Consider the following 12,956-nt stretch of genomic DNA (forward strand, 5'->3'; position numbering starts at 1 on the left):
AAGGGTGGACGGCACGGTACCTAAAGGGTGGACGGCACGGTACCTAAAGGGTGGGCGGCACGGTACCCAAAGGGTGGGCGGAGCGGTACCCAAAGGCTGGGCGGCGCGGTACCCAAAGGCTGGGCGGCACGGTACCCAAAGGGTGAGCGGCACGGTACCTAAAGGGTGAGCGGCACGGTACCTAAAGGGTGAGCGGCACGGTACCTAAAGGGTGAGCGGCACGGTACCTAAAGGGTGGGCGGCACGGTACGTAAAGGGTGGGCGGCACGGTACCTAAAGGGTGGGCGGAACGGTACCTAAAGGTTGGGCGGCACGGTACCTAAAGGGTGGGCGACACGGTACCTAAAGGGTGGGCAGCATGGTACCTAAAGGGTGGGCGGTACAGTACCTAAAGGGTATGGCAGTACAGTACCTAAAGGGTGGAGTGAGACCCCCTACTGGTGGCCCCCCTTTCATCCTGGGCAGTACTTCCATGCACAGCAGCAATGGAACACTAAGCTGTCCAAACGCAGTCCAAAAACAGACGCCTGTTCTATCCTGGTATCCAAAACAAGCGCGCTATCGTTGGAATGGCCGCTCGGATTTCGCTTTTAATTCAGCGAGAGTTGACTTTGGCATTTGAGGAACTTAACGGGGGGGAGGGGGGGGGGGCGTCGGCGTCCATCAGGCGTTGGAGACTATAAATCATCCTGACCTCAGCCGTATTGGATTGGAAGCGGCGTGTCTTTATTTATGTGAGTGTGACCCAATTGCGTGATGTCTGGAATAAGCAACACTAGAAGGCGAGACGACAGCTTCGCTTTTTCGGCTTTGGGCTATCTTTAGCCGCCGGGACCGACCGGGACCGACCGGGACCGACCGGGACCGACCGGGACCGACCGGGACTCTTTGATTTGTGTGCATCCGGAATATTTCCAGCCGTGATAAACGCCACATAAATAAACGTGCAGGGTAATGATTCAGTCTGAGAACGCAAATGGAGTCAGAACCTGTTTAGTTGAATCGTTCAAGTGGAATTGAACTGCTCATTTGGCACTATATTGTGTGTGTGTGTGTGTGTGTGTGTGTGTCTTATTTTCAAGTTGATCCTGCAGCATTTAACACACACACACACAGTCTACTTACACTTCTCCTGCTATTAATGGAGATGCATCTGTCTCCACGGGGGCGGGCCTCTTCATGCCTCGCCGCCATTGGCCGCCTCCTCCCACCGAGCGCCGCCATTGGTTGTTGTTGTACGGGTTATCGCCTCGCTCTCGCGCAAAACCGCCGCTGACTCCCCTTCGGCTCGCTTCGGTTGCCGAGCAACCCCGCTTGGGTCGGTGGTTACCCCCCCCCACACACTTCCCTCCTTCACTTGCCCCCCCCCCCCCCCCCCCCCCTGAACGTGCGGTGTGGCTAAATGTGGGTTCCCGAGTGCAGAGATAAAACCGAGGTGTTTCTCTTTGTTTGATTTACTGACCGATCGATGCTAACAATTCTACACACACACACACATTAGCAGAACGGTAGGGGGTCGGGGGGGTTCGGGGGGGGGGGGGTACAGGTGTTAAAGAATCAATCAATAACTGTGTGTGTTGATGGAAGTACTTATTAATCCATTAGCATATTAGCAAACACATTGAATGCATCGTGCCGACTATGATGGAATTAAAGAGCTATGCAAGCTAACGCTAACGTGCTAAAAATGCAACACAAACGTTCCATGCGTGACGCGGAAAAGATCAAGCAATTCCAGCCTCAAATTCCACCAAATTGATCATCACGACGACGCCATCACATCCAATAAAGCGTTCAATAAAGTCTTAGTCTCCGCTTAGTCCGTGTCCAGTAACCTTACGCCACAGATCCTCTGACCCGCGCCGATCCATACGGAGGAGTCCACCTCATCATCGGGAGGCATGGCGCCGAGCCGCAGAGGTCGTGACCTCACAGTCTGACAACCGGGGGAAAAAAAAAGCGTGCATGTGAGTTGAAGGGATGAAGGAGGATGAAGATGTAGCCAGGAAAAGTGGGAATGTTTCCATGTACCTTCGTGTACCTTCATTTACCACCTTCATTTACCACCTTCATGTACCTTTTACCACCTTCATTTACCACCTTCATTTACCACCTTCATGTACCATTTACCACCTTCATTTACCACCTTCATTTACCACCTTCATGTACCATTTACCACCTTCATTTACCACCTTCATGTACCATTTACCACCTTCATTTACCACCTTCGTGTACCTTCATTTACCACCTTCACGTACCTTCATTTACCACCTTCATTTACCTTCATGTACCTTCATGTACCACCTTCATTTACCACCTTCATGTACCACCTTCATTTACCACCTTCATTTACCACCTTCATGTACCACCTTCATTTACCACCTTCATGTACCACCTTCATTTACCACCTTCATGTACCTTCATTTACCACCTTCATGCACCTTCATTTACCACCTTCATGCACCTTCATTTACCACCTTCATGCACCTTCATTTACCTTCATTTACCACCTTCATGCACCTTCATTTACCACATTCATTTACCTTCATTTACCACCTTCATGCACCTTCATTTACCACCTTCATGCACCTTCATTTACCACCTTCATGCACCTTCATTTACCACCTTCATACACCTTCATGCACCTTCATTTACCACCTTCATGTACCTTCATTTACCACCTTCATGTACCTTCATTTACCACCTTCATTTACCACCTTCATGTACCTTCATTTACCACCTTCATGTACCTTCATTTACCACCTTCATGTACCACCTTCATTTACCACCTTCATGTACCTTCATTTACCACCTTCATGTACCTTCATTTACCACCTTCATGTACCTTCATTTACCACCTTCATGCACCTTCATGTACCTTCATTTACCACCTTCATGTACCTTCATTTACCACCTTCATGTACCTTCATTTACCACCTTCATTTACCACCTTCACGCACCTTCATTTACCACCTTCACGCACCTTCATGTACCACCTTCATTTACCTTCATTTACCACCTTCATGTACCTTCATTTACCACCTTCATGTACCACCTTCATTTACCACCTTCACGCACCTTCATGTACCACCTTCATTTACCACCTTCATGTACCACCTTCATTTACCACCTTCATGTACCTTCATGTACCACCTTCATGTACCTTCATTTACCACCTTCATGCACCTTCATTTACCACCTTCATGCACCTTCATTTACCACCTTCACGCACCTTCATTTACCACCTTCACGCACCTTCATTTACCACCTTCACGCACCTTCATGTACCACCTTCATTTACCACCTTCATGCACCTTCATTTACCACCTTCATGTACCTTCATGTACTACCTTCATGTACCACCTTCATGTACCACCTTCATGTACCACCTTCATGTACCTTCATTTACCACCTTCATTTACCTTCATTTACCACCTTCATGTACCTTCATTTACCACCTTCATGTACCTTCATTTACCACCTTCACGCACCTTCATGTACCACCTTCATGTACCACCTTCATGTACCACCTTCATTTACCACCTTCATGTACCTTCATGTACTACCTTCATGTACTACCTTCATGTACCACCTTCATGTACCACCTTCATGTACCTTCATGTACGATCCATACGGAGGAGTCCACCTCATCATCGGGAGGCATGGCGCCGAGCCGCAGAGGTCGTGACCTCACAGTCTGACAACCGGGGGAAAAAAAAAGCGTGCATGTGAGTTGAAGGGATGAAGGAGGATGAAGATGTAGCCAGGAAAAGTGGGAATGTTTCCATGTACCTTCGTGTACCTTCATTTACCACCTTCATTTACCACCTTCATGTACCTTTTACCACCTTCATTTACCACCTTCATTTACCACCTTCATGTACCATTTACCACCTTCATTTACCACCTTCATTTACCACCTTCATGTACCATTTACCACCTTCATTTACCACCTTCATGTACCATTTACCACCTTCATTTACCACCTTCGTGTACCACCTTCATGTACCATTTACCACCTTCATTTACCACCTTCATTTACCACCTTCATGTACCATTTACCACCTTCATGTACCATTTACCACCTTCATTTACCACCTTCATTTACCACCTTCATGTACCATTTACCACCTTCATTTACCACCTTCATGTACCATTTACCACCTTCATTTACCACCTTCGTGTACCTTCATTTACCACCTTCACGTACCTTCATTTACCACCTTCATTTACCTTCATGTACCTTCATGTACCACCTTCATTTACCACCTTCATGTACCACCTTCATTTACCACCTTCATTTACCACCTTCATGTACCACCTTCATTTACCACCTTCATGTACCTTCATTTACCACCTTCATGCACCTTCATTTACCACCTTCATGCACCTTCATTTACCACCTTCATGCACCTTCATTTACCACCTTCATGCACCTTCATTTACCACCTTCATGCACCTTCATTTACCTTCATTTACCACCTTCATGCACCTTCATTTACCACATTCATTTACCTTCATTTACCACCTTCATGCACCTTCATTTACCACCTTCATGCACCTTCATTTACCACCTTCATGCACCTTCATTTACCACCTTCATACACCTTCATGCACCTTCATTTACCACCTTCATGTACCTTCATTTACCACCTTCATGTACCTTCATTTACCACCTTCATTTACCACCTTCATGTACCTTCATTTACCACCTTCATGTACCTTCATTTACCACCTTCATGTACCACCTTCATTTACCACCTTCATGTACCTTCATTTACCACCTTCATGTACCTTCATTTACCACCTTCATGCACCTTCATGTACCTTCATTTACCACCTTCATGTACCTTCATTTACCACCTTCATGTACCTTCATTTACCACCTTCATTTACCACCTTCACGCACCTTCATTTACCACCTTCACGCACCTTCATGTACCACCTTCATTTACCTTCATTTACCACCTTCATGTACCTTCATTTACCACCTTCATGTACCACCTTCATTTACCACCTTCACGCACCTTCATGTACCACCTTCATTTACCACCTTCATGTACCACCTTCATTTACCACCTTCATGTACCTTCATGTACCACCTTCATGTACCTTCATTTACCACCTTCATGCACCTTCATTTACCACCTTCATGCACCTTCATTTACCACCTTCACGCACCTTCATTTACCACCTTCACGCACCTTCATTTACCACCTTCACGCACCTTCATGTACCACCTTCATTTACCACCTTCACGCACCTTCATGTACCACCTTCATTTACCACCTTCATGCACCTTCATTTACCACCTTCATGTACCTTCATGTACTACCTTCATGTACCACCTTCATGTACCACCTTCATGTACCACCTTCATGTACCTTCATTTACCACCTTCATTTACCTTCATTTACCACCTTCATGTACCTTCATTTACCACCTTCATGTACCTTCATTTACCACCTTCACGCACCTTCATGTACCACCTTCATGTACCACCTTCATGTACCACCTTCATTTACCACCTTCATGTACCTTCATGTACTACCTTCATGTACTACCTTCATGTACCACCTTCATGTACCACCTTCATGTACCTTCATTTACCACCTTCATTTACCACCTTCATGTACCTTCATGTACTACCTTCATGTACCACCTTCATGTACCACCTTCATTTACCTTCATTTACCACCTTCATTTACCTTCATTTACCACCTTCATGTACCTTCATTTACCACCTTCGTTTACTTTTATGTACCTTCATGTACCGTCATGTAGCTCATATCATATGATGAGGACGATATCATTTTAACAGTAAGACTTGAAAAACTGCAGACCATGTGAGGGTTGCTATGATATACTGTGATCTATTTAGAATGGAGCTGGATGATTCCTTTCCCTGGTATCCCCCCCCCCCCCCACCCCCCCACCCCCCGCCCGCCTGCCGGTCGACAGCCTCTCTCGGCTTTCCCTTTTATTTGCGGCGCCTAATCCGTTAATCAAGGCCGCTCCATCTGTGCTAACGGGATCGCTAACCAGATTAGCGCATCGACTGGCAACGCGAGAAGCGGCGTGGACGGAGAGCCGGTGTTTTGTGGGTCACGGCGGGACACGCCGGATTGCGTCACAGCGACTTCCATGTTTGGGGCGCATGCGGCATCCATTTCCATGCCATTGGCGGCACGCCGCAAACCTTGGCCGACGTCAGGTTTGAGTTTGAGTTTGAGCGCGCTGACACGGCAGGACTGCTGCTGATGCTGTGCGTTGCCACGACGACGGGGATGATCTCTGATTGCGTCTCTCCGTTGCTCAGCATACAATAAGAGAACACGGTTGGCTGAGGCCTTCCAGTAACCTCTTGTTAGACAACGTGCGTGTGCGTGGCTCGTCATTCCGCCGCCATCAAGGCCTGGCGTTGGGCCTCATGGAGGCACGAGCACACGCACCATGCACGCGTCCTCGTCGGGCGCCACCGTGTTCCCGCTGGTCTTTTTTTTTGGAGAATAAAGGCTGGTAACTGGCACAGTCGGAGGACGCCTGGTGACCGCAGGAACAATGGAGCCTTTGACTGGACTCCAAGCGTGTGTGTGTGCGACGGCGTAATACGCGCCTTGGGGAGGGAGGGAGGGATGGAGGGAGGGACGGAGGGAGGAAGACATCACACCGCATTTGATGGCTGCATGGAAGGACGCTGATGTTTCTATCACATCATTTCTTCATTAGGAGCCAGGAAGCATGGAAGGATGCTGCTTGTGTGTGTGTGTGTTTCCTTACACTCATGTTCAGCATCAAGCTCTTTCAGGCATGGGGGGGTGGTTGGGGGGGCCCACATGATGAAAAATGAATTAGAGATTTTGGCTCTTGGCTCTTTTCCAAATATTCCAACTTTCCACATCCAATCTCATGTTTGACTTGAAATTTCTCCCCAACCTATTTTTTTTAATTGTTTGTTTTTCATGATGTTCCAAAAAAAAAAACTAGCATGAAATATTTAATCTCCACGCTACTGGAATTATTTGCTTTTGTAATATTAAGACATTAGTCTCACAAATTATGACTCTTTCTCGTTAAATCGCAACTTTTTGGTTTTAAAATATGATTTTATTGTTGTAAAATTACTGCTCTTTTTTTCAATTTTTGTTTATTATAAATTGTGTTTTTTTTATGTTTAAATAACTTTTAAAAAAATAATTCGACCTAATTTTTGTAAAAATGACTGCAGAAATTTTTTTACTTTTTAAAAAATAACGAATTTATTTTTGTAAAAATTACTGTATATATTAACTTTTTGTTACTTTTTAAAAATAAAATTTGAATTTATTTTAGTAAAAATTACTGCAGATATTTTTTAATTTTTTTTTACTTTAAAAAAAATAACTGGAATTTTTAACTTTTTCATTATTTAAAAAAAATAATTGGACTAAATTTTTTCAAAAATTACTGCGGATATGTTTCAACTTTTTTTTACTTTTTAAAAAATAACAAATTTATTTTTGTAAAAATTACTGCAGATATTTTTTTTTACTTTTTTTTACTTTTAAAAAATAACTGGAATTTATTTTTGTAAAAAATACTGCAGATATTTTTTATTTTTTTTAAACTTTTTAAAAAACAATTGGAATTATTTTTTGTAAAAAGTACTGCAGTTATTTTAACATTTTTTTATTTTTTTACTTAATTTATTTTAGTAAAATTTACTGCTTATGTTTTTTCACAGCCTAATTTTCCCCAAATGACAACTTTATTCATAAATGAATCCAGGCTGCTGTCGGCTATGAAGCCATAGGAAGGATCTGTCTAGAAATAAAAATATTAGTAGAAAGCATTTTAAATATAATAATATGACGACGACAACAACAATAAGAGTTGAATGTTTTGGACACGCCTGCTTTCAAGTGTGATGTTTGAAGCTCATCATAAAACAATCCGCTATTTATTGTCCTTGTCTCTGTGATGCGTTCAGGTTCTGAAGATTAGTCTCATCGGCCACAGGAAGCGGATCTTAGCCTCGCTGGGCGACCGGCTACACGAGGACATCCCTCAGAAACCTCCGCGGGCCATCTCCCTACGGGTGAGTGCTTCTAACGCTCAGTGGGTTCCTAGTGGAGTCCCCCCCCCCCACCCCCGGATGACCAAGTAGCCTTTCCACTCCACCCACCTCCCAGGAGCCCGGCGGGAACCACACCCCCCCGCAGCTCAGCCCGGCGGCCTACACGGCGGCGGGCATCCCTGGCGGATCGCTGGACGTGCAGCACCTCATCATGCAGGCGGACGCGCGGCGCCGGCAGCGCAGCAACGACAACTACTTTGATGACGTGCCGCGGTCCAAACTGGAGCGGCAGATGGCCCAAGTCAGCATGGTGAGCGACATGGAACGCGGCCCGCTGTCGCTAATGTTACATTGAGCAGAAAGCACTGAAAAGGAGTGTAAAGGTGACCATAGGGGTGTTAGTTCATGACTAGAGGGCTCTAAAAGGAGTGTAAAGGTGACCATAGGGGTGTTAGTTCATGACTAGAGGGCTCTAAAAGGAGTGTAAAGGTGACTATAGGGGTGTTAGTTCATGACTAGAGGGCTCTAAAAGGAGTGTAAAGGTGACTATAGGGGTGTTAGTTCATGACTAGAGGGCTCTAAAAGGAGTGTAAAGGTGACTATAGGGGTGTTAGTTCATGACTAGAGGGCTCTAAAAGGAGTGTAAAGGTGACTATAGGGGTGTTAGTTCATGACTACAGGGCTCTAAAAGGAGTGTAAAGGTGACTATAGGGGTGTTAGTTCATGACTAGAGGGCTCTAAAAGGAGTGTAAAGGTGACTATAGGGGTGTTAGTTCATGACTAGAGGGCTCTAAAAAGGAGTGTAAAGGTGACTATAGGGGTGTTAGTTCATGACTAGAGGGCTCTAAAAGGAGTGTAAAGGTGACTATAGGGGTGTTAGTTCATGACTACAGGGCTCTAAAAGGAGTGTAAAGGTGACTATGGGGGTGTTAGTTCATGACTACAGGGCTCTAAAAGGAGTGTAAGGGTGACTATAGGGGTGTTAGTTCATGACTACAGGGCTCTAAAAGGAGTGTAAAGGTGACTATAGGGGTGTTAGTTCATGACTAGAGGGCTCTAAAAGGAGTGTAAAGGTGACTATAGGGGTGTTAGTTCATGACTACAGGGCTCTAAAAGGAGTGTAAAGGTGACCATAGGGGTGTTAGTTCATGACTAGGGGGCTCTAAAAGGAGTGTAAAGGTGACTATAGGGGTGTTAGTTCATGACTACAGGGCTCTAAAAGGAGTGAAAAGGTGACTATAGGGGTGTTAGTTCATGACTACAGGGCTCTAAAAGGAGTGTAAAGGTGACTATAGGGGTGTTAGTTCATGACTAGAGGGCTCTAAAAGGAGTGTAAAGGTGACTATAGGGGTGTTAGTTCATGACTACAGGGCTCTAAAAGGAGTGTAAAGGTGACTATAGGGGTGTTAGTTCATGACTAGAGGGCTCTAAAAGGAGTGTAAAGGTGACTATAGGGGTGTTAGTTCATGACTAGAGGGCTCTAAAAGGAGTGTAAAGGTGACTATAGGGGTGTTAGTTCATGACTACAGGGCTCTAAAAGGAGTGTAAAGGTGACTATAGGGGTGTTAGTTCATGACTAGAGGGCTCTAAAAGGAGTGTAAAGGTGACTATAGGGGTGTTGGTTCATGACTAGAGGGCTCTAAAAGAAGTGTAAAGGTGACTATAGGGGTGTTAGTTCATGACTAGAGGGCTCTAAAAGGAGTGTAAGGGTGACTATAGGGGTGTTAGTTCATGACTAGAGGGCTCTAACACTGTTAAAACTGTATTTCGAGTGTTGCAAACAGGTTTTCAATGGTCTTGATTGGCTCTGCTTTCTGATTGGCTGTGTGGTTTTGCAGGCAGGCGAGTGGTGCGAGCCGATCACGTTGCGTCCGCCAAACGAGGCCACCTCGTCCACGCCGGTGCAGTACTGGCAGCATCATCCCGAAAAACTCATCTTTCAGTCGTGCGACTACGAAGCCTACGTGAGTCCACTGCACACGCGGTCATGTGACCACTGCTTCCTCAGCCATTGCTCAATCACCGCTTCCTGTTAGCGTATGTCCCAGTAGTGGCGTCCATAGTGGGACTTGACCATTTCCTGTTAGAGTATGTCGCAGTAGTGGCGTCCATAGTGGGACTTGACCATTTCCTGTTAGCATCTGTCCCAGTAGTGGCGTCCATAAACTTGACCATTTCCTGTTAGTGTATGTCCCAGTAGTGGCGTCCAAATGGGGGACTTAACCATTTCCTGTTAGCATCTGTCCCAGTAGTGGCGTCCAAATGGGGACTTAACCATTTCCTGTTAGCGTCTGTCCCAGTAGTGGCGTCCAAATGGGGGACTTAACCATTTCCTGTTAGCGTCTGTCCCAGTAGTGGCGTCCAAATGGGGACTTAACCATTTCCTGTTAGCATCTGTCCCAGTAGTGGCGTCCATAAACTTGACCATTTCCTGTTAGTGTATGTCCCAGTCGTGCTGTCCATATGGGGACTTAACCATTTCCTGTTAGAGTATGTCTCAGTAGTGGCGTCCATAGTGGGACTTGACCATTTCCTGTTAGTGTATGTCCTAGTAGCGGCATCCATAATGGGACTTGACCATTTCCTGTTAGTGTATGTCCCAGTAGTAGCGTCCAAATGGGGACTTAACCATTTCCTGTTAGAGTATGTCCCAGTAGTGGCGTCCATAGTGGGACTTGACCATTTCCTGTTAGCATCTGTCCCAGTAGTGGCGTCCATAGTGGGACTTGACCATTTCCTGTTGGTGACTGTCCCAGTAGTGGCGTCCATAGTGGGACTTGACCATTTCCTGTTAGCATCTGTCCCAGTAGTGGCGTCCATAAACTTGACCATTTCCTGTTAGTGTATGTCCCAGTCATGCCGTCCATATGGGGACTTAACCATTTCCTGTTAGAGTATGTCCCAGTAGTGGCGTCCATAGTGGGACTTGACCATTTCCTGTTAGCATCTGTCCCAGTAGTAGCGTCCAAATGGGGACTTAACCATTTCCTGTTAGCATTTGTCCCAGTAGTAGCGTCCAAATGGGGACTTAACCATTTCCTGTTAGCGTCTGTCCCAGTCGTGCTGTCCATATGGGGACTTAACCATTTCCTGTTAGAGTATGTCTCAGTAGTGACGTCCATAGTGGGACTTGACCATTTCCTGTTAGCATCTGTCCCAGTAGCGGCGTCCATAGTGGGACTTGACCATTTCCTGTTAGCATCTGTCCCAGTAGCGGCGTCCATAATGGGACTTGACCATTTCCTGTTAGCATCTGCCCAGTAGTGGCGTCCATAAACTTGACCATTTCCTGTTAGTGTATGTCCCAGTCATGCCGTCCATATGGGGACTTGACCATTTCCTGCTAGCGTCTGTCCCAGTAGCGGCGTCCATAGTGGGACTTGAGGACACGCAGCCCAGCCAGTGAAAAGTGGATTAAAAAGTGGATTAAATTTGCAGATTAATCTGTTAATCTGCAGTGCTACATCAGTGTTTGTATCTCCAATGTGACAAACCATCTGCTGGGGATTAGAAACGTTAGCTTAGTCCAGCATCATCATCATCATCATCATCATCATCATCATCATCATCATCATCATCATCACTGACCCGATGTTTTTTTGGCCAGTATCTGGGCTCCATGCTGGTGAAGGAGCTGAGAGGAACCGAGTCCACGCATGACGCCTGTGCCAAGATGAGGGTAGGTCCAAGATGGCATCCTGGAATGTTTTCCGTATCTCATAGGCTTTGCGTTAAGCCCCGCCTCACGGAAAGAGGCGGGGCTTGAGGGAGCAGGTAACGTTGCAGTAGGTCATGTGACCTCTCGGCATAACGACTGCATGTTATTTTGAATCTTCCGGTCATCTCTGAGATGATTTCAACTTGTTGCGTCTCTTCTCTCATTCTGCAAGAAGTGGCTTTTCAAAATAAAAGTACAGAGCCTGTGTTGAAGTGTTCTGTTTCTCTCTCTCTCTCTCTCTCTCGCCCTCCCGGGACGTTTGGCGCCCTCCAAGAAGTCGACGGAGCAGATGAAGAAAGTGCCGACCATCATCCTGTCCGTGTCCTACAAGGGAGTCAAGTTCATCGACGCCACTAACAAGGTGATGCTTCCTGTCGCGCGCGTGGCGCCGCAAATAGCACTAGGGAAAAAGGTCACGGCAGCCATGTTTGTTTGTGTCGCACGCAGGGCTCATTTTTGAAACATGAGAGGAGTGATGCATCTTTTATACACTCTTTGGATTCATGCTCTATTCATCTATTTGATACTCCTTTTATTATTATTATTATTATTATTAGTAGTAGTAGTAGTAGTAGTATTCTTATTATATTAATTTTTTTAATTTATTTTATTTTTATTATTATTGTTGTAGTTGTTAGTTGTTACAGTATATATGATGTAGAAATAATATTTATTTTGTTATTTACTATTATTATTATATATTATTATTACTATTATTTACATAACTGTACTACTGTATGTAATAACTACAGTATATATGATGTAGAAAAATATTTATTTTAATATTTACTATTATTATTATATTACTATTATTTACATAACCGTACTACTGTATGTAATAACTACAGTATATATGATGTAGAAATAATATTTATTTTATTATTTACTATTATTATATATTATTATTACTATTATTTACATAACCGTACTACTGTATGTAATAACTACAGTATATATGATGTAGGAAAAAATCATATTTTTTCGTTTATTAACAGTATTTTCACACTAACCATTATTATTTTATATTATTATTATTTACATAACTGTACTATTGTATGTAATAACTACAGTATATATGATGTACAAATAATCATATTTATTTTATTATTTACAGTGTTTTCGCACTAACCATTATTATTATAATTATATATTATTATTACTATTATTTACATAACGCAGTAC

At 44.5% G+C, this 12,956-nt stretch overlaps 1 protein-coding gene across 6 annotated transcripts in view; it reads left to right on the forward strand.

Moving 5' to 3' along the window:
* The window catches only part of anks1b (ankyrin repeat and sterile alpha motif domain containing 1B), a 104,839-nt gene that overhangs the window by 84,442 nt on the left and 7,441 nt on the right, over positions 1-12,956 (forward strand). For 5 of the 6 annotated variants that reach the window (XM_058078413.1, XM_058078408.1, XM_058078410.1 and 2 more), the window contains 5 exons: positions 7,970-8,077; positions 8,172-8,366; positions 9,895-10,020; positions 11,664-11,735; positions 12,049-12,135. In XM_058078413.1, coding sequence (XP_057934396.1) covers positions 7,970-8,077; positions 8,172-8,366; positions 9,895-10,020; positions 11,664-11,735; positions 12,049-12,135 — 588 coding nt within the window. The remainder of the gene's footprint in view (positions 1-7,969; positions 8,078-8,171; positions 8,367-9,894; positions 10,021-11,663; positions 11,736-12,048; positions 12,136-12,956) is intronic. The other variant, XM_058078409.1, reaches the window with a different exon arrangement.

This window comes from Doryrhamphus excisus, chromosome 7 (assembly GCF_030265055.1).
Source record: "Doryrhamphus excisus isolate RoL2022-K1 chromosome 7, RoL_Dexc_1.0, whole genome shotgun sequence".
NCBI lineage: Eukaryota > Metazoa > Chordata > Actinopteri > Syngnathiformes > Syngnathidae > Doryrhamphus > Doryrhamphus excisus.